Source organism: Bubalus bubalis, chromosome X (genome assembly GCF_019923935.1).
Source record: "Bubalus bubalis isolate 160015118507 breed Murrah chromosome X, NDDB_SH_1, whole genome shotgun sequence".
NCBI lineage: Eukaryota > Metazoa > Chordata > Mammalia > Artiodactyla > Bovidae > Bubalus > Bubalus bubalis.
This window is the reverse complement of record NC_059181.1, coordinates 17,287,358-17,308,946: the sequence shown is the minus strand read 5'-3', so window position 1 is coordinate 17,308,946 and position 21,589 is coordinate 17,287,358. Positions and strand designations below refer to the sequence as shown.

Sequence of the window (21,589 nt, the reverse complement as noted above, 5' to 3'; positions counted from 1 at the left end):
TGGTGGTGGATTCTTTACTGCTGAGCCATCTTGGAAGTCCATATGTATCTGATAAGGTGTCTCTAAAAGGAGACACAAAATAAAGTTATATATTGATGTTGTGACTAAAGGCTTCAAGTAACCTAACCTTATAATTCTCTTAGGGACAGTGCTTCAGTACTCACTAATTCAGTGGCCATGGTGACTTTATGGAACATAACTGCCTCAAATAATAAGTAATTAATGTTTGGGTTTCCCAAAGTGAAAGTGAAAGTGAAGTCGCTCAGTCATGTCCGACTCTTTGTGACCCCATGTACTGTAGCCTACCAAAATCCTCCGTCCATGGGATTTTCCAGGCAAGAGTACTGGAGCGGGTTACCATTTCCTTCTCCAGGAGATCTTCCTGACCCAGGGATTGAACCCGGGTCTCCTGTATTGTAGGCAGACGCTTTACCGTCTGAGCCACCAGGGAAGATATGTTGAAACCTAATCCCCAGTACGATAATATTAGGAGGAGGGACCTTTGGAAGGTGATGAGGTCATGAAGATGGGGCCCTCCTGGATGGGATTAGTGCCCTTATGAAAGAGACCCAGAGACCTGCATCACATGAAGACACAGTGAGGAGACGGCCACATGAACTAGGAAGTGGACTCTCAGCAGGCACTAAATCTGTTAGTGCTTTGATTTTGGACTTTCCAGCCTCTGAAACTGTGAGAAATAATGTATGTTGTTGATAAGCCAACCAGTCTGTGGTATTTTTGTTACAGCAGTCAGTGCTGACTAAGACAGACTGTTTTCATCACAGCAGAACCACTTATGCTGAAATCAGTCTTTCTGGTACCAGAAAATAGAGCACATAGACTGTCCTTCCAGGACTGTGCAGATGCCCTGCTTTCATTTCTAACCACAGATTTTCTCTTCCAGATGTAAGTAGCATGGTCAATACAGGAGTGATCAGTGGTTCTGGAAACCTGATGGATTTCCTCGACGAGCCATTCCCTGATGTGGGGACATATGAGGACTTCCACACCATCGACTGGCTGAGGGAAAAATCACGGGACACCGACAGACACAGGAAGGTCTGTGCTGTTCATAAAGCTACATTGAGGGGAGTCCCTTCAGAGGACTTAGTCATGCTTTCACCAGATGGTTACCGAGCTAGTACTTGGATTCATGCATCATGTTTTAAGGCAGGTTCTAGAGAAGAGAAGGAAGTGATGTGAACAGATACTTGTAGTACCAGGTGCTTTGGGTGGGAGGCTGTGTCATACCAAGGTGTGGTGTGGAGGGTGAGGAGGGGGCTTTGGAACCAGATAGATCAGGTACATCCTGACCATGCCACCTTCAGGCTGGGTCACTTTTGGGGTGCTATTTCTGGACCTTCTCATTTGCAAGGATGAAGTTAATTATACCTATAGATAAATGAGGCTATGTGTGTATGAAAGCACATATTACAGCACCTGGTGTCTCGCTGGCATCAAGATGCATTTTAATGGACTCCAATAAAGTTGTGTATCAAGTGCTATGGGATCATTTAGTAGGGCCCATGAAGGAGGGACTTTTTAGTGAGGGTGGCATTTCAGTGGAGTGTTGATGGATGAGTAAGAGTGTGCTAGGCAGAGGAAGGGGAAAGGGTCCTAATCAGGAGCTGCCCTTTTTTAGGTCACAGGAACATGAAAGACTGCGCGTTTAGGCAGTTTAAGGAGCTCTGAGGTCTGGTGGCAGATTCAAGGAAGGAGAGGACCAGAGATGAGTTTGGGTGCAGGGGCAATGGGGCCACATTGGGAATGACTGAGTAGAAGAGTTGACATTTCCTTTTGATGGCCACAAGAGAGATGTTCCACCAGGGGGTAAACAGGAAGCTTGGAAATGAGTTCAGGAGAAAGAGGAAGCAGATCTGACAAGAGTGCCAATGAAGAGAGGCTTGGGGTCATGATCCTTCACAGGAGCCATTGGCAGGATGGAGGGCAGTACTGGGGTCAGGATGATGGCCTGGCTGTGGTCAGAAGCGGGTGAGGCCTTGGATGATGAGATGGGAGAAAATCAGAGCAGCAGATTGTAGGGGGAGGCCACTGAGTTGTGTTTCAGCTGCTGTGAGTTTGAGCTGTTTGTCCATCCTGCAGCCCTGTGCCGTTCAAGGGCATGGTCAGGATTGTGGTGGAGAATGAGGTGTCCTTGGCGTGAGTGGGTGCTGAAGCTTTAGAAGTGGTCCAGGTGGCCTGGGTCTGGAGAGGGAGAGATCAGGAGTGTTGCCAAGATTTAGTGGGTTCCGTGGGAAGGACTGGGGACCAGGGATGGATGCTTAGGTGAAGGAGGGCAACCAGCAGAGTGGCTGCAAGTGAAAGGGGGAGAGAGTGGTGAGGATGGAGCGCCCTCCACCGAGAGGTCAGGTCAGAGATGCAGCAGCTACAAAGGCAAGAACAGCTTCAGAGAGTCTGAATGAGCTGTCACATCCAGAGTGAGACCGAGTCACATCACGTGACACAGTGGCAGGGAAGGGAGGCTGAGAGATGTGTAGGGAGTGAGGTCCTGTGGACACTGATGCAGGTGATTGGCTCTGACCTGGAGGAACGGAGGCGAGGGGGTGGCCTTCCGTCCAGAACAGGGGTCGCGGACTGTGGCCCTTGGGCAAATCTGGCGCATCGCCTGTTCCCAGAAGTCCCACTGCCTTGGCACACAGCCACGCTTGCGGGTGCGTGCACTCTTTATGGCTCTTTTTGTGCGGCAACCACAGACTCCAGTAGTTGGCACGGAGACCATCTGACCTTCCAAGCTGAAAATATTGACATTCTGTCTCTTTATAGGAAATGTTTGCCAGCCCTTGCTCTTAAGGGTGTAGGGGAATGATGATCTCAGGGATGTAGGATTCTGTTAACACAGGGAGGAAAAGGGGGGCTCCTACAGTGTGTGTATACATAACCATCTGCCTGGGAAACGTGGTCCATGCTGCCTCATTCAGCGTTCTTGCTGGGTTAAAACCACAAGTTGTCACCTCATACAGGTCAGAATGGCCATCATCAAAAAGTCCACAAATAATAAATGCTGGAGAGAGAGAGTCTACAAATAATAAATGCGGAGAAAAAGGAACCTTCCTAGACCATTGGTGGGAAGGTCAGTTGGTACAGTACTATGGAGAACAGTATGGAGGTTCCTTAAAAACTAAAAATAGAGTTATCATGTGATTCAACAGTCCCACTCCTGAGCATATTAGAGAAAACTCTTAAATGTTGACATGTAAGACATGGAAGCAACCTAAGTGTCCATCAGAAGAGGAATGAATAAAGAAGATGTGGTATATACATACAGTGGAGTACTATCCAGCCATAAAAAATGAATGAAATAATGCCTTTTGCAGCAACATGGATTCAACTAGAGATTATCATACTAAGTGAGGTAAGTCAGACAGAGAAAGACAAATATGATATTGCTTATATGTGGAGTCTAAAATATACAAATGAATTTATTTAATACAAATGAACTTATTTACAAAACAAAAACATTCCCAGACATAGAAAACAAATTTACGGTTACCATAGGGGAAAGTAGGGAGGAGATAAATTAGAAGTTTGGGATTGACAGATACACACTACTACATATAAAATAGATAACAACAAGGTCGTACTGTATAGTGCAGGGAACTACGTTTAATATCTTGTAATAACCTATAGTGGAAAAGAATCGGAAAAAGAAGATATATAAAAAACTGACTCATTTTGCGGTACACCTGAAATGAACACATTTACAGTTGTAAATCAACTATACTCCAATAAAAAAGTTAAACACTTTAGAAAAAAGATGTCCAAAAGTCCAAAGCTGTAAACACACACACACACACATGTTCTTATGCTTGGAATGTACCAGTTAAATAAAATGTATTTGACCAGGATGTTCTTGCTGTTAACATGTAGCCTGGAAAACCAAAGAAGGAAATGAAATCTTTGTTGAAGAGGGTCTTTTGTGAACAGGCCTTACAATCTAAGCTGAAATAGTGATTCGTATTGAAAATGCTGACACTGAAGTGATGTCTCCCTTCAGAATGACTTTGGAATAATCAGGGATCCAGTCATGTTTAGTAAGGTTTTTTAAGTGATTTTTTGGGGATTCTGATTCTTTGGAGATCGTCATCTTCATAGCTCTTTGAACAAGAAAGCCCATTTGACCATCATGCTCAGTAACTGAAAGAATCACCTAAGTGGCCATCTAGTTGCTTAATTACATTTGTTTTCTCAGTCACCCTGTTTCCTGAGGAAACAGTTGCAGAAAAGTAAGTTTGAATTGGAACGTGTATCCACATCAGCTCTGATGTCTTTTTATTTCTAGATAACCAGCAAAAGCAAGGAGTCCATATGGGAGTTCATCAAGAGTTTGTTGGATGCCTGGTCGGGATGGGCAGTCATGCTGCTCATCGGCCTGCTGGCAGGTACGTTCTGTTTCTCTTGTACTTCATGCCAGGAGTTTGTGGCTTGAAATATCTAAGAGCAAAATACATGACCTACCAATCTATCGTCAGTGAAGCAAGGAGACCCCAAGGCATGGGTGGACCAGGTACAGTCACTGGAGAGCAGTACCAAGAGAGCTGTGCTTCCCTGGTAGCTCAGCGGTAAAGAATCTACTGGCCAGTGCAAGACACATGGGTTCGATCCCTGGATCGGGAAGATCCCCTGGAGAAGGGAATGGCAACCTACTCCAGTATTCTCGCCTGGAGAATCCCACGGACAGAGGAGCCTGGCAGGCTACAGTCCGTGGGGTCACGAAAGTCAAACATGACTGAGCAACCAAAAGCACACACTTCACATTCTGTAGGGCTTGGCTATGGAGCAGGCTAGAAAGGATGGGAACATTTTGCTCTCTAAAACATCCTGTGAGAATGAACTTGACTAACACTGGCAGGCCCTGGGATGAACATCGAGAGACTCCCAGTAACACGAGACTGCAGGGTCTGAGAGAGGCCTGGGAGATGTACGTCCAGTCCTTGGGTTGTTCTGACCCTCAGGGACTCTGCGTCCTTCATTTTTATAATCCCAACACCATGTTTGTGACCCATTGGTGTTTTCAGAGCAAATGAATGTGTATCCGGAAGTTATGCCTCCCCTTTTAATAGCAAACACTCCAGCCCTCCATGGAAATTGTTTCCTGAAATTTCCTTACTCTTAGGAGGCTGTGAAAGTTAATGTCAAAGAGGAAAAAACTGATCAAGTTAGAGATTTCCCTAAGAAAACCCCCTGCCTGTAGTAACATCAGAGTTATGGTTATAGGACTGATCAGAGAATGACTGTGATATGGGTCCAGTGTAGTACATGCTGTCTGACAGCACTCCCATGGGGCACAGAGTGAAACTCTGTGATTGGAGGACTCTGATTTCTGGCCACCTCTCATTTGTTATATCTACAATGGGTGGGAGGGGCTCGGTTGCCAGGGAAGGGTTCTGTGTGCCTGGTGGGTCATAAAGGGCCCAGAAAAGTGCTGAAGTGGCAGTCCTCTCGCTCCAGTCACAGCAGCTGCCCATTCGCCCCATCCTGCCCTTCCGCTCCCCGTGGATATTGGTAGCAGTTCATAGATATACGACATTTTGCCACCCCTTTGTTTGACTGCTAATGTGAAGACCTTTAAAGGAAGGCGAAGTAGTTTGCTGTGAATTTTGATGTCTTTGTTTAGAATAGATGTATAAAACTCTACCCAGGATTATTTTTGGCTCCCAGAAAGGAGAGATGGACGTTGGAAATGAAGGAATCCGAGTAGATGTTCTGGCCTAGATTTATCAACTGATCCAAGAGCCCAGTTGGGGTGTCTTTAACATATCAGATACCAACAACCTGGCTTCTCTGGTAATCCAATTTCCCTCACTTCTTTTAGGTGGGATCACCTGGGGATTTAAAACTGCTGCTGCCCAAATTGCAATTAAATAGTTCTCCAGAAATGACGCCCTAGCATTGAGTAAGGCCCCTTCTACGTGTGATGCTGATGTGCAGCCAGTGGTGAGGACCACTGGCAAAGGGTCACATCAGGAGATGAATAGAGAAGGGAGGCAAGAAATGGATGATCTTAACGATGAAGGCGGCTAAAGTGTTCTTTTGATCTGGATGTACTGGGAAGGGAAATCCAGAAAACTCTGCCCCATTCGCTTTCCCATTCCCCAGCTGTCTAATGGTGGTGAGACCCAGGAGTCCCACTGCCTGGCCTGTCACCTCCTTAGTGGCAGCCTGGGTATTGTATTCTGACTCCTAAACATGGAGTGGCCCAACCTGCGGCTCCTATGAGGGGCGTTAACCCAGAGCCACCGCTGGGGGTCGCTGTTGTTCCACACAACGTTTTTGTTCAAAGGTCATCTTTCTTGCCACCTTTTCTAAAAGTACCTTTCTCTCTCTCTCTCTCTCTCTCTCTCGGAGCTTCATCCCCCTCGCCCACCATTATGTATGTATGTATATAACAGTTTTATTGAGCTGTAACTCATATACCATACAATTCACCTTGTTAAAGTGGTTTTTAGTGTATTCACAGAATTTTGCAGCCAACACCAAGATCGATTTTAGAACATTTTCACCAGCTCCCAAAGAACCTCCCTACCCTTTAGCTATCAGCCGCAGTGCCCTCAGCCTCTTTTTAGTCTTAGACAGCCGCTGATCTACTTTCTGTCTCTGTAGATTTGCCTATTCTGGACCTTTCACAAAATGGAATCATATACTATGTGATCCTTTGTGACTCACTTCATTTAAGCATAATGTTGCCAAGGCTCATCCACACTGTCGCATGTGTCCGTACTTCATTCCTTTTTATTGCCATCCTAGGTGGACCACATTTGGTTCTTCCATTCAGCAGTTGACGGGCATACGGGTTGTTTCCACTTTCTGGCTTTTGTGAATATGCTGCTGTGAACATCTGTGTGCATATCTTTGTGAGGATATATGTGTTCATTTCTCGTGGGCAGACACCGAGGAGTAGAATTCCTTGGTCAGATGGCGACCCTTGGTCTACCTTTTGAGGACCTGTTCTCCGGCACCATTGTGGGGGATGGCCACCCCTGGAGCACACTGTATTCTTCTCTCCATCACTTACACCTGTTGTCAGAGCCCCTCACTTCGTGGTTTAGCCGCTAAGTCATGTCCAACTCTTGTGACCCCATGGACTGTAGCCCTCCACGCTTCTCTATCCATGGGATTTTCCAGGCAAGAATACTGGAGTGGATTGTCATTTCCTTCTCCAGGGAATCTTCCCAACCCAGGAATCGGACCTGGGTCTCCTGCACTGCAGGCAGATTCTTTACCAACTGAGCTACAAGGGAAGCCCCCTTACTTACTTATTTAGTGTAGTGTCTTTCTCCCTGCATGAGGTATGATTCCGTGAAGGCAGGGACCTGAGTTTGCTTTGTTCAGTGCTGTGCCCCAGGGTGTAGAGCTTACTTCCATAGTAAGGTGCTCAGTAAGTAGCCCTTGAGTGAATGGATGGACCTGAGTTTTCTGATTTTCATTTATTTGTTGCTCTCATTCATTCAACCTGATATATAGTTCCAGCTGTACACCTGGCATGCATACAACAGTGGACAAGGCTGGGTGCCCTTGCCCACTTAAAGAGGACACAGGGTCTGGATGCCTTGCCTGATTCCCACGGTGGCACACAAACCAGACAAGAGACTGTCTTCCTGCCCCACTTATAGACTAGTTGGAGTGTGTGTGTGTATGTATGTATACACACACACATATAAATATAGTCATATCAGGATGTGATAAGTATGGGGATGGCAGGATGTCTGGGAAATATACTTAGCTCAGACTTAGGAAATCAGGGAGGGCTTCCTGAAGGAGGTGATAGAAATGTCAGGATCTGGAAGATAAATAGGAGCTTGTCCGGTTGGGGGAGGGCAGCACTGTCTGAGGAAGTGCAGAGAGGAGGTCCTGGTGTGCTCAGGGGCATGGCGTGGGCAGCGTGTGGGGTTAGTGGTAGAGAGAGAGGAGCCTGGAGAGAAGCTCGGAGACTGAGGAAAGAGCCTGTGTGCTGCTGAGGATTTGGGCAGTACTGGAAAGAACAGTGGGTGACTGCTGATGCAACAGGAGAGTGGCAGGGCCAGGGGGCCTTTTGTTGGTGTGTGGTTGCCTTTGGTGTTGATGCTGGCAGGGAAATAATATTGTAGTAAAGGCTAGTAAAAGTTTGAAAACTTCGGTAGCTTGAGAGTATTCTCTGCCTTCGCAAAGGACTGGAATGGATTACTCTAGTAAGATGGCCTTCTGTGACCCACTGCACACTCTATTTTATCCCACTTCTATTGGCCTTTAGAGTAGTTGTTTACTTAAATCACTCCTCAGTCCTTCAACCAAAATGTAAAAATTCAGAAGATTCTAATAAGTGACATTTTTCAAGTTGGGTTCCATTTGGATATAAAACTTGATTGAAATGATGAGGCTGTCATAGTTGATTTCTCTCCATTTTGTCTGAATTGTCTTTTCTGGAGAGATAGGTTTGTGATTCCAGCATCCTGCCCTGGAAGTTGCTGAGGGGGTTCCATCTTTTATTGGGTGTTGGTACCCTAGTTCCAAAACTTAGAAGGGCTGGGTTCTGAAAGCCCCAGGGGGTTGCAGTGAACTCTGCCCTGCAGGTCTCTCCCTCCTGTGTGATCGAAGCCCCCCAAGGACTGTATATCATTGGCCTTTGTGTCTCAGTGGGCTGGGTGCCACCTTTGCCACACCATGGGCCCTGCCATATGCTCAGGTGACCTCAAGGCTGCTGAAAGAGGCTGCTGGGGCATGTGGCAACCCAGGGCGTGGGCATCTCTGCCTGCCCTCCATGCTGCCTGGGTCCCGCCAGCTTCTGTCTCAGTGGCTCTTGCTGCTTCTTCCAGGCACTCTGGCCGGGGTCATCGATCTCGCTGTCGACTGGATGACCGACCTGAAAGAGGGCATCTGCCTGTCCGCCTTCTGGTATAGCCATGAGCAGTGCTGCTGGACTTCCAATGAGACCACTTTTGAGGACAGGGACAAGTGTCCCCTGTGGCAGAAGTGGTCAGAGCTGCTGGTGAATCAGTCGGAGGTGAGTGCGTGGGTGTGTCCTGGCTGGGAGTCCCCTGGCTGGTGTTGGGGAATGTCTATACACTCACCTTCTGCTCTGACCTTCATCTGTGGCTAATATGAGTGCCACTTCCCACTCAGCTTTTTTTCTAGTTCTAGGGTTCAAACTTCAATTGGAAAGTCCTTCCCCACTATTGCATGTGTACAACGTATGTAGTTTTTTTGTTTTGTTTTGTTTGTTTGTTTTTAATTTTATTTTATTTTTAAACTTTACATAATTGTATTAGTTTTGCCAAATATCAAATGAATCCGCCACAGGTATACATGTGTTCCCCATCCTGAACCCTCCTCCCTCCTCCCTCCCCACACCATCCCTCTGGGTCGTCCCAGTGCACCAGCCCCAAGCATCCAGTATCGTGCATCGAACCTGGACTGGCAACTCGTTTCATACATGATATTTTACATGTTTCAATGCCATTCTCCCAAATCTTCCCACCCTCTCCCTCTCCCACAGAGTCCATAAGACTGTTCTATACATCAGTGTCTCTTTTGCTGTCTCGTACACAGGGTACGTATGTAGTTTTTAAAACCTGGTATTTGGTTTTATTTTTCTTACCGAGAGTGGTCTTTTGATCATGCTAAAGAAATAAGAGTTGATTTTTATTACTTCTAACTGAGGAGAAAAGATATTGTTTTAGAAAAATGGCTTTAGTGAATGTAATTCATATTCCAGAGGATATTCTATGTGCATATATTAATCTGTGTAATAAATATTAATATTAATGAATTAATATTCATTAACACAAATATGCTAATATTCTTTTAGAATATTCACACATTTGTGCCACCATCACCCTGATCTAATTTTAGAACATTTTTATCACCCCCAAAGAAACCTTGTACCTGTCAGCAGTCACTCCCCATTTCCCCCCAAATCTGCCAGCTCTGGGCAACCACTAATCTGCTTTCTATCTCTGCAGATTTGCCTATTCTGGACTTTTCTTATAAATGGAGTATACAATCCATGGACATTTGTGTCTGGCTTCATTCACTTAGCATAATGTTTTCCAGGTTCATTTGTGTCATACCGTAAATTGGGACTTCATTCCTTTTCATGGCCAAATAACGCCATTGTCTGCATACAGCACGTGTCATTTCTCCACTCAATAGCTGAGGAACATGTGATGCTTCCACTTTTGTGCTTTTATGAATGACTTTGCTTTGAAAGCTTATCTACAGGTTTTTGTGTGGACGTATGTTTTCATTGCTTTGGGGTCCATACCTAGAGGGGAATTCCTGGGTCACATGGCAACCCTATATTTAACCTTTTGAGGAGCTGCCAGTCTTCCAAAGTGGCTGCACCTTTTTACGTTCCAGCAGCAGCGTATGTGGGTTCCAGCTTTCCCACGTCCTCACCGACCCCAGTTGTTAACCTGGTTTGGATCGTAGCCCTCCTAGCAGATGAGAAGTGCCGTCTCCCTGTGGAGACAGTTATCATCTTCCAATGAACACATCAGAGAGGATGTTTGTGGGCCTTCTGCATTGGGAATATCCCAGCCTAGGGCTGTAGCAGTGAAGCACAGACCAGGCTCTTGCCTTCATGGCTTTCTGACTTTCAGATCTGCACAAATCTTTGTCCAGGAAAAGGGTTAATTTCTAACTGAGTTCAGTGGTTACCACAGTGACTAAGGGTCATCGACAGATCAGAAACCCAGGTGATAGGGAGCTAGGTTGCCGGGATTCACGTTAGGGTACTGTGAGGACCGTTCACCATATAACTGTTCTTGGAAGATACATATTCTCCTCCTCACTCCCCCATTCTCCTTTGCCCGGTTGATTTACCTCTGTTGAAGACTTCTGGAATGCACTTTGCCATTTTGCTCAATCTTTCTCAGTGGAGTTGAAAATGAATTCTGTCAAATCTCAGAAATTGACGGGCTCTTGAAATTTCACACATCCTCAGTGCTCTCCATCACTTGCAAAAATAGATTCTCACTCGGATGGATGGAGGTGGGCAGGCTGAATTGGCTGGCCGCCATGTTTGGTTTCTTCGCTCCTACTTTGGGGGGAACTATGGCCATCCAGCTTCTCGACCATCTCCAAGATTTATACTTGGATTCAAAGAATTACTGTTAGCCAGGGTGAGATGTTATTTTTAGTCACAGAAAAGTCCATTTTTCTCCGGGTGAAATGTATTCCTGATTTCTCACCACAGCAGGTGTGAATATCTCTGGTTGTTAAGGCTAGAGCTATCTCCTGGAGCGTGTTTTTGTGTTTTACAGGCGCACGTGTGGCTGTTTCAGTGGCCTGGCTTAGAGGCACCCTGGCTTTTCCTGCTCATCATGTGACAGATCCAGATGGTGGCAAGAAGCTGAGGCCTTGAGAATTGTAGTCTCTGCCCAGCACACCAGGTCCTCAGCCTCAAAGACCCCAGACTGTGTTATTGGTTCAGAAGGTGTTCCCCACACATAAGATTATTTGGAATATTGGAGCAGCGCCTGAGACTGCATTTCCATTCCACGCCAGGTGATACTGCCGGTCCAGGGGCCACATCTGAGTAGCAGTATTCTAAAATGCAGTTCCCCCAGACAGGACAAGAGTTTAGGGGAGAATGGATACATGTATATGTATGGCTGAATCCCTTCTCTGCCCACCTGAAACTGTCACAACATTGTTAATAGGCTATACCTCAATACAAAATAAAAAGTTTTAAAAAGGCAATTCACACACTTCCTCTTTGGTTTTAATTGCAGCGTGGGTTTGGCCTTCACCAAAGCAAAGAGGCTGATCCACCGCAGACGAGACCAAACAAACTTTCTGGGGGCTCGAAGGCAGAATTTTCTGTTACATGCCTTTTATTAACTCAAGCGCACAGGGCGATTCAAACCAAGCCTCATTCACAGTTTCCAGGACTGCTGAGGTGTCACCTGGTGGAAGATGTGTGTACACAGCTCCCGGAAAAGCAGCTGGTGCTGTGTCTGTGTGAACCGCTGTAGCAATAGCAACAGCTGATAAAACTAACCTGCCTCTTTGTTGACACAGGACCAGGCGAGAAGCTGCCCAGTCAGGTCAGAGGGTCTTCTCTCATTCTAGAGGGGTAGGCATGTTGCTTGGGTCTGCAATGGCTCACGTGTCTTTTCTTGTTCTGTGTCTTGTCTAGGGTGCCAGTGCTTACATTCTGAATTACCTAATGTACATCCTGTGGGCATTGCTGTTTGCATTTCTGGCTGTCTCCCTGGTACGAGTATTTGCACCATATGCCTGTGGCTCTGGTATACCCGAGGTGAGTGGGGGCTGGCTTTTTGTGCCAATTATTAGAAGAGCAAGCACTTACGTGGCACTTACGCGCTAAGCATGGTTCCCGGCATTGGACATCTGTTTACTCATTCATTCTCGCAGAGAGCCTATGAGGTCGGTACTCTTATTCTTCATTTGATGGTTGGGGAAAGTGAAGTACAGAGAGGTTAAGTAACTTGTCCAAGGTCACTAAGCTGGTCAGCTGGGAGTCGAACCCAGCTGTCTGGCTTCAGGATTTATGCTCTGTTTATTCTCAGATGCTTCAATTCTTGTCTTTGCATACCAGGCAGAAGTCTTAAAGCCGGTGGAACCGGAGATTAACCACACACACAGACACGGTCCTATAGTAACCCTTAAGTGCATTTAGGGCTTCCTAGGTGGTGCAGTGGTGAACGATCTGCCTGCCAATGCAGGAGACTCAGGTTCGATCCCTGGGTCTGGAAGATCCCCTGGAGGAGGGCATGGCAACCCACTCCAGTATTCTTGCCTGGAGAATCCCAAGGGCAGAGGAACCTGGAAGGCTATAGTCCATGGGGTCACACAGAGTTGGACATGACTGAGCAACTGAGCATGCACGTATGCAAGTACATCAATGATAAGATGTGAAAGGGGAACAGTGGAAGTTTGGTGTTCAGAAAGTTTATTTATTAAACTCCCTTGCCACATTTTTGCTCTGCTTGTGAGAGGATAATAGCAATCTTTAAAAACTAAATTCCATGTTCACTACATGTGCTGTGAATGCACCCGTGTGAGTTTAGAGTTCTTATAAATATTTTCAGCTCTTTCTGGTAACCAGAGCATGAGGGAAGTGACTTCATCGATCAGGAAGAATGCCCGGGACTAAACTTCAAACCACTGAGGATCTGCTGGGTTCAAAAAACCATAATTGAGCGAATTCCCGAAAAACCCAGACAGTGCAGCTTTGAGCCAGAAATCATTTTTAAAGTTCTTAGACGATCACTCTAATCACTGCTGTTGCATTCTCCTTCAAGTTGGTGCTTCAGCAGCTCCCATAGACAGTGGAGATGCTGAGTTTCTAAAGATGTGAGCGGTCATGGCAGCGAGCCCACGCTCTGGGGCAGCACCGCCAACAGCACTGCTGGCCCGGGCGGTTCATGGGAAGGGCTGGGGTAATTCAAGGATCGCTGAAAGGAAAGCTCAGCGTTATCTTGTTCCAGGAAAAGATGTTTTAAGAAGGCGATTTCATGCTGAATTGTGGATAGTTTATATTAACACGTTGCTGGAGGAACCTAAACAATAAGCTGGGTTTGCACCATACTTGCTCCGTACAGCCAGTGCTGCTGTAATGCGCTGTGTGTGCACTCAGTTGTGGCTGACTCTTTGTGGCCCCGTGAACTGTAGCCCGCCAGGTTCCTCTGACCTTGGGATTCTCCAGGCAAGAATACCGGAGTGGGTTTGCCTTTTCCTTCTCCAGGGGATCTTCCCCACCCAGGGATTGAACTCATGTCTCCACTGAGCCACCTGGGAAATTCCTAATGTACCATATGCATGCCAAGTCAAGGGTGATGTGAAACTGCATCACCAAAACCACAGAGCTTGTTGGGAAGATGGAGTTAGGGGCACAGTGCCCAGAAACCTCATTGGTGGCACATAAAAAAGATGGGAACCACATAGAACCAGTAGCACAGTTTGACACATGTTAAATGGTTAAGGAATGTATGAATACCACCCTAGTGCGCGTGCAAACTGGGAGTTGTCTGAGACGTGTGCTTGTGTGTTGGCTCAGTTTGGCGGCTGCAGTTTTCCGTCTTGTGTTTCTCTCAGAGGAAATCGTGCAGAAACAGACGCGAAATTGGCATCATGCTCAAGTTCTGCCCCGACGCATGAATCACATTGGAACAAATTTGTGTTTTCCAAACAAGTGTCTGGGCAGAACTGACTGCATTTTATTGGATATTGAGACAAAGAGAACAGATTATTGTTGGCATCTTAGTTTCTGATCCCAGTGCCCAGCAACAGGTGCTTTTGGACTCAAGCCGCCTGTAAAAATAAGGAGGTGGGTAGTGGGGAGTTGGTGGGAAATTGAAGGCAGCAATAAAAGGTGTTGCGAGTGGGGATACCATCTTCCTCTTCCAAGAACCAGAGATGCATGGCCCAGCTCATAGACACGGAACTCTGTGTGGGAGGGCGTCTGGTGGACCTGGTGCTCATCCACAGATGGCGTCTTCATTTATGACAGCTGAACCCAAAATGAGTCAAATACCAAGTTCAGCATTGTTTCCTGTGTGACAAAGTGCAAGGAACACATTGATGTGAATAAAGTTCAAAAAAGTGATATCAAGTGGAAAAAGTAAGTTAGAGAAGAATATATGAAGTATGGTTCCATTTCTGTAGAGTCTCTAAAACAGCCTATATGAAACAAGCATACTGTTTAGTCATACCCAGATGTGCTAAAGCTCGCAAGAAAGGCAAGGAAATGATTGGAAGAGTCCACTGAGAAAGCAAAGACAAGGTGTTCACAGGTTCCTGCTCTTCTGTCCTAAACTTGGAAGTGGGTACATGATAGTAGGTACATGAATATTTTTTCAGCTGTATATAATATGTAACAGATTCATGTCTCTATTTATAAAAGAGTTCACAATAATCTTTTCAAGTGTCAGGAACCCAATGGAGATTTTATAATTGAAGTTTAGTTATTATGACTCAGTAGTAGCAGATTTTTATTGTTATTATAGTAGAGCTAGAAATTCCTAACACTTACCTCAGTTCTTGGAGGAAAGGAGCAGAGTAAAAAGTAAATGCAAAGAAATCATTCATGGGTACGAATAAAATCCTTCCAGTCAAAACCCAACTAACTATGCAACCAACTCCACTCAGTTTGAGATACCGAGCTGATCTTCATTTCGGCAAAGACACTAAATGAGCTTTTTAGAAAATATACTTCCCATCATAGGAGGTGATCTGGGGTGCAGTGGTCAGTGGTTAAGAATCCACCTTGCAGTGCAGGAGATGCAGGTCCCGACCCTTGGGTCGGGAAGATCTCCTGGAGGAGGAAATGGTAACCCACTCCAGTATTCTTGCCTGGAGAATCCCATGGACAGAGGAGCCTGGCGGGCCACAGTCTGTGGAGTCCCAGAGTCAGACACGACTGAGCGACGAAGCACAGCACACAGCACACAGGTTTTAAAGTTGCCATCGTCAAGTCACAAATGTGCTGCAGTGCATTGCCTTAGAGCCCTGCTTGATTCAGTCTCTATTAATTCAAATTAAAGCAAGTGATTAGATTTTGGCATCTGCTGGGAACAAATTTGCCTTCTTTAATCCCTAATTTGATCGTGACAATTTTATTCAGTCGTTTTCGAGAATTATGAAATACCTCTCACATTGTTCAGTTCACCACATGTCATGGCTGGCAATGGCTCAGGTAATTTAGATGCTTGTAATTTTCTAAATGGTATCATGCTCTTCAAGTGTACCCTTGGGCCCAAATCCACATTAACTGACAAAAAATTATAGATAATTTTATTCTAGGAAATACAAAAGGGCAGGATTGTGGCAGGCATAATAAAACATCCCTTAAATAAAGGAATATGGGCTCCCCAGAGCACAGGCTCAAATAAGCCCACTACCACTAGTTAAATACCAGTTTAACCACTGCTAGTTTGTGTGCCTTTAGTTCAAGTCTAGTTCATCTGATTAGAGAGCTGGAAGACTTCCCTTGTGTTTTCTAGGAAGGAGCTTGGTGAGTTCTTTCAAATAGATGCCCACATGCTTGCTCACTGTTGGTCTTTCTCTTTGAATTAAGAAAAACAGATATCTGTCAGTAATTCCTGAGATGAAAATGGTCCGTTCAAACCCATTGTAAAATTTCCTATATTAGCATTACAGGTGATGAAAAGCCAAAGAGTATTTCAGGACTGCCATTAAATAGTGAGAAATTAGGAAGACTTGTATTGCTCTTCTTAGGATGGGAACAGTGCTTCTCTACCTGGACTGCCTTTTAGAATGGGTTTGGGTGGACTCTGGGAGTTGGTGATGGACAGGGAGGCCTGGCGTGCTGCAATTCATGGGGTTGTAAAGAATCGGACATGATTGAGCGACTGAACTGAACTGAACTGTGGAGTCTGTAAACCCCCTGTGCCCATGATACACCTCAGATCAATTACATCAGATTTCCGGGGGAGGGGATTAACTAGTCCTCCTTGGTTTCTAATTCCCCAGAGGATGCTGTTGAGCACCAAGCTCAAGAAGGACTGGGATAGCTAGCTATTCAAGAAACTGATTGCTTGGCAGAGCAATGCCCACTAGGAGGCACTTTGATGTTGTATAAACATCCTGACATTGACAAGAGCTGAGATTGTCCCATTATGCATTATACAATGGGAAAATGGATACTGACCACAAATTTCACTGGCTGGCTCACTCTGTGTCTAATGAATCTCTGATTACAGGCTTGTAAATTGCTAGCTAGGCAGTAAACATTCACTTCATTTCAGCCAATTGTGGGAGAGGTTGAAGATAAAATGTTATTTATCCATTGGTGATGCTTCTATATCCAGTGCATGCGTGTATGTTCTGTCATATCCGACTCTTTGTGACTCCATGGACTGTAGCCCAGCAGGCTCCTCTGTCCATGGGATTTTTCAGGCAAGAGTACTGGAGTGGGGTGCCATTTCCTTCTCTAGGGGATCTTCTCCACCCAGGGATCGAACGCACATCTCCTAAGTTGCAGGCAGATTCTTTACCACTAGCGCCACCTGGGAAGTCCAGGCTTTGTGAGTCAAGAGACAAAATTGAGGAACTATCCTCACTCACAGCTAAGTCATGTTCGACTCTGCGATCCCATGGACTGCAGCACACCAGTCTTCCCTGTTCTTCATTGTCTCCCAGAGTTTACTCAAATTCATGTCCATTGATTCAGTGATGTCATCTAACCATCGCTGCCCTCTTCTTTTACCTTGTTTACATATTACATTTAAAAAGATTAAAAGCTTAGGTTTTAAAGATCTTAGCTTGTGGGTCATACAGAAATAGGCTGTGGTCTGGATTTGGCCCACCGGCCATAGTTAGCCAACCGCTATCTAAAGTTCCATTGATATTTTATTGTATTTGCTTTGCAACAAAGCTAGCCAGATGTCTCTTTATCTTGGCCATTTTTCAATAGTCAAAAATAAACAGTTAAAATCAATAGATACAGGTATCTTTTCAACACAGCAGAGGGTAACCTGCATAGGATAAAATGCCATACGTAAAATTAGGCTGATAATTACTTATTCATTCCTTGAATGATCTCATTACTCCGGAATTATTAAGATTTACTATGCAGTGAATTGTCTCGGGGGTTCCATTAATGTATAAAAGTAGGCATTAATATAAATTATAATATCAAATTATAGCTAAATTACCAAGAAAAGCAGCCTCTGTTCCATACAATTTAGTGAATCTCAGCTTGAAAGATGCTTCTGGGAAGAGGCAGGTGTTATTTTCCTGGCAGAGGCACTCAGGCGGCTCACTCCCCCACCTTCTCCATCCTATGTTTCAGATAAAGACCATCTTGAGTGGCTTCATCATCAGGGGCTACTTGGGCAAGTGGACCCTGCTGATCAAGACTGTCACACTGGTGCTGGTGGTGTCCTCAGGCCTGAGCCTGGGCAAGGAAGGGCCTCTAGTGCACGTGGCCTGTTGCTGCGGCAACTTCTTCAGCAGCCTTTTCTCCAAGTACAGCAAGAACGAGGGCAAAAGGCGTGAGGTGAGCATGCGCAGAGTGAAGCCCCGCCCTCTCCGGGCTTACCTGCACCTGCTGACTTTCCCGAAAGACCTGGAACTGACAGGACCTCTTTGCCTCACAGGTGTTGTCAGCCGCGGCCGCTGCCGGGGTCTCCGTGGCCTTTGGTGCTCCAATTGGGGGTGTGCTTTTCAGTCTGGAAGAGGTGAGCATGGGCAGTGGGGGGCCCCGTGGTTCTGAGCACTGAGAAACACATGGGGGGTCAGCAAGGCAGGAGGCGTTCTTCTTCAACTCTCTTGAGGACTGGATCCACAGGAGGGTTGAGAGATTCCTACAACTCATGAAGGAGCCACAGTATTCTCTGTGAAATACCTTTTTTTTAAGTCTTGTTTTAAAAATTGCCAGTGTGATTTTGAGGGGGCGGGGTGGAGATTTGGTCTCCTGTCTCTTCCATAAACAATGTAGTGAATAAACAATTTTTATTTTTTTGCCACCAGAATGGATCTAGTCCAGTGCTCGGCCCATGTTGTGTGTCAAGAGCCAGATAGTAAATACTTAAGGCTTTGCATGTCTCGGCGCCTGGTCCCAGCCATTGATCTTGGCCCTTGTAGCTTGGGGGGTGCAGCAGACCACATGCACGTGCGCCGCCTGGCTGTCTTCCAAAAAGACCTTCCTTATGAATGTTGAAGTTTGAATTTTCTATCATTGTCACCAGATATTGTCCTCGTTTTGAATATTTCACGTCTCAAAATATTCTTTTCTCCCCAAAAAGTATAGTTGATTTACAATGATGTATAAATGTCTGCTGTATAGCACCATGATTCAGTTACATATATATAGATTCTTTTTCTCCCTGAACCATTTAAAAGTGTAAAAACCATTCTTAACTCGTGTGCCCTCCAGATACATCTGCTGAGCCAGGAGTTTCAACCCAGCCTCTGTTGTCTGAAGAATCAAATCAGAGGTTGATTTTCTTTTAGGAGGCTCTCTCTGTCATAAACAGAATTATGATACAGTGTTCTCATTTCTCTTATAAAATAGCTCAAATGCACCTTAAATGGTATCTGTTCCAATTTTAGACAGAGTCCTTTAAAATATCTTTGTTCATGTGTTTGGGCCTTATTTACACCACTGATTGAGGAAGTAAGTTCCTCCCATTTTTGATTTGAGCGTGACTTTCATGGCAAATGCCAGCAGGGGGCTGCTGATCAGTGGGTCTGGGGCCCTGGGGCAGCTCTTTTGTCTACCAGTCTCTTATTTTTCACTCGTTGGTCGCAGGTCAGCTACTACTTTCCCTTAAAGACCCTGTGGCGGTCCTTTTTTGCGGCCCTGGTGGCAGCCTTCACACTGCGATCCATCAATCCATTCGGGAACAGCCGCCTCGTCCTCTTCTACGTGGAGTATCACACGCCCTGGTACATGGCTGAGCTCTTCCCCTTCATCCTACTTGGGGTCTTCGGGGGCTTGTGGGGGACCCTCTTCATCCGCTGCAACATCGCCTGGTGCCGGAGGCGCAAGACCACCAAGCTGGGGAAGTACCCAGTGTTGGAGGTCATCGCGGTGACTGCCATCACCGCCATTGTTGCCTACCCCAACCCCTACACACGCCGCAGCACAAGCGAGCTCATTTCCGAGCTCTTCAATGATTGCGGGGCCCTTGAGTCCTCCCAGCTGTGTGACTACATCAACGACCCCAACATGACGCGGCCCGTGGATGACATCCCCGACCGGCCAGCCGGGGTTGGGGTTTACACGGCCATCTGGCAGCTGGCCCTGGCGTTGATCTTCAAGATCATCATTACCATATTCACCTTTGGCATGAAGGTCAGTGAAGGGGAGGGAAGGTACCAGTGGTGGGGGGCAACCCTGTCCTTCTGAAGATGGGACCCCAGAATCCAATCATGCCAGGAGAAAGGGGGAGCTGAGCTTTGCTGAATGGTCTCAGGTGCCGGCCACTTGACATTCTTTCAACAAACAAAAAAACAACGCTTTTGATAAACAGTAAGCCTATGGAGTAGAGATTTTTTAACCCCATTTTATAAGTGAAGAAGCTAAGGCTCATAGTGTATCAGTCATACGGAGATGTGTACAGCTTGGTGAATATTCACAAAATACACTTGTGTGACCAGCACCTCAGACCAGGAGCAGAACACTGGGAACCTTCCAGAATTCAATTCTGTTCCACGGCAGTTGTTTTTGTGGTATTTCTATGAATTGTTTCTTTTTAAGAAAGTCTTGAGAAGCTGTGTACTTGGGTGCAGTGGTCAAACACAAACCTGAATTTTTGCCTTGAGAACAAGGAAGGATAGACATTATTAAACAGGTGACTGTCTGTGATGCAGAGGGATTTATTTTCATTCTGGCGCCTGCTGGGAGAAGTCTGCTTTGAAGTCACAGGGGATTAGATGAAGGGGGGTGGGGATAAGAGATGTTCAAGGAATAATTTCCTCAGGAATGTCACACACTCTTGAAACTACACCGGAGGATCCAAACTTAACTTGAATTTGGTTAAAGACCCACTTCCATCCTCAGATTCATGACAATCGGCCAGGAAGGGGTTGCAGTTCATACATGCAGCTGCCAGTCACAATTGGCAGCCATGTGCAGTTTCTGTGAACAGAGTCAAGTCTGTTCTGTACTACATGTCCGATGACTAGAGAGATGAACATGTATTCTCTCAGCAAAATACAAAACGCGCTATTACTGAGGCCTTTCGGTTTATATAGTTTCTCTGACAGGTGTTTGGCTGCTGTATTTTCAAGAGGGCAGTAAGTCCATGACAAGGTTTTTGGAAGATGCAAGGCAGGTCCACTGATGTTTTTAGCTTCTTTATTTGACCTGTGAACAGTTGAAGGCCTTGCTTTTCCATTGTCATGCTGTGGTGTGACATTTAATTTTAAAAGCTGATCTGAATGATGGGTGAGGGGAGAGAGAGTGGTGAGTATCTGAAGTGACAGATGCGCACTTTGAATGTTATTTGCAGTGGGGCTTATCATCTTTTAATCCACAGCAGGGAAACCAGGCCAGCTTTTGAAGGCAAGGAAATGAAAGTGTAAAATTGCATTCTCTCCCAAGTCACAGTAGATCACTGGTCCACGGTTTCCCAGTTGACCCATATTTTGAAGCGTTGCCTTGCCTTTGAAGACTGAAGGAAGACACCAGCTTGTTGAGGGAGGCCAAGTTTCCTGGGGGTGTGTGGCGGCGGGAATGGGGACCCCTTCCCTCATGCATCTTTCTCCTGTGCTCCCTGCAGATCCCGTCCGGCCTCTTCATCCCCAGCATGGCTGTGGGGGCCATGGCGGGCAGGATGGTGGGAATCGGTGTGGAGCAGCTGGCTTACCATCACCATGACTGGATCATCTTCAGGAACTGGTGCAGGCCCGGTGCAGACTGTGTCACCCCAGGGCTCTATGCCATGGTGGGGGCTGCAGCTTGCCTAGGTACTGTGTGGGCGTGGGTGTGTGTGTGGGCGTGGGTGTGTGTGTGTGAGAGAGATGTGAGTAGCCCGGGGCTTTTCTTTGCTCAGTTATCCAGGGACCCAGGCTGATGGGATCTCTGCCATCTTGCCACTGTACCATCTAAAATAGTGTGTAGGCAGCAGGGGGCTGCTCAATATCCTAGAATCTGTGG

The 21,589-nt window shown here is 46.1% G+C and overlaps 1 protein-coding gene across 5 annotated transcripts in view; it reads left to right on the top strand.

Moving 5' to 3' along the window:
- The window catches only part of CLCN4 (chloride voltage-gated channel 4), a 66,126-nt gene that overhangs the window by 23,941 nt on the left and 20,596 nt on the right, over positions 1-21,589 (top strand). For all 5 annotated transcript variants that reach the window (XM_006050690.4, XM_025276630.3, XM_044937202.2 and 2 more), the window contains 8 exons: positions 905-1,059; positions 4,301-4,400; positions 8,811-8,998; positions 12,137-12,259; positions 17,777-17,983; positions 18,084-18,164; positions 19,238-19,783; positions 21,213-21,399. In XM_006050690.4, the coding sequence (XP_006050752.1) occupies positions 916-1,059; positions 4,301-4,400; positions 8,811-8,998; positions 12,137-12,259; positions 17,777-17,983; positions 18,084-18,164; positions 19,238-19,783; positions 21,213-21,399 (1,576 nt within the window). In that variant the 5' untranslated portion in view covers positions 905-915. The remainder of the gene's footprint in view (positions 1-904; positions 1,060-4,300; positions 4,401-8,810; positions 8,999-12,136; positions 12,260-17,776; positions 17,984-18,083; positions 18,165-19,237; positions 19,784-21,212; positions 21,400-21,589) is intronic.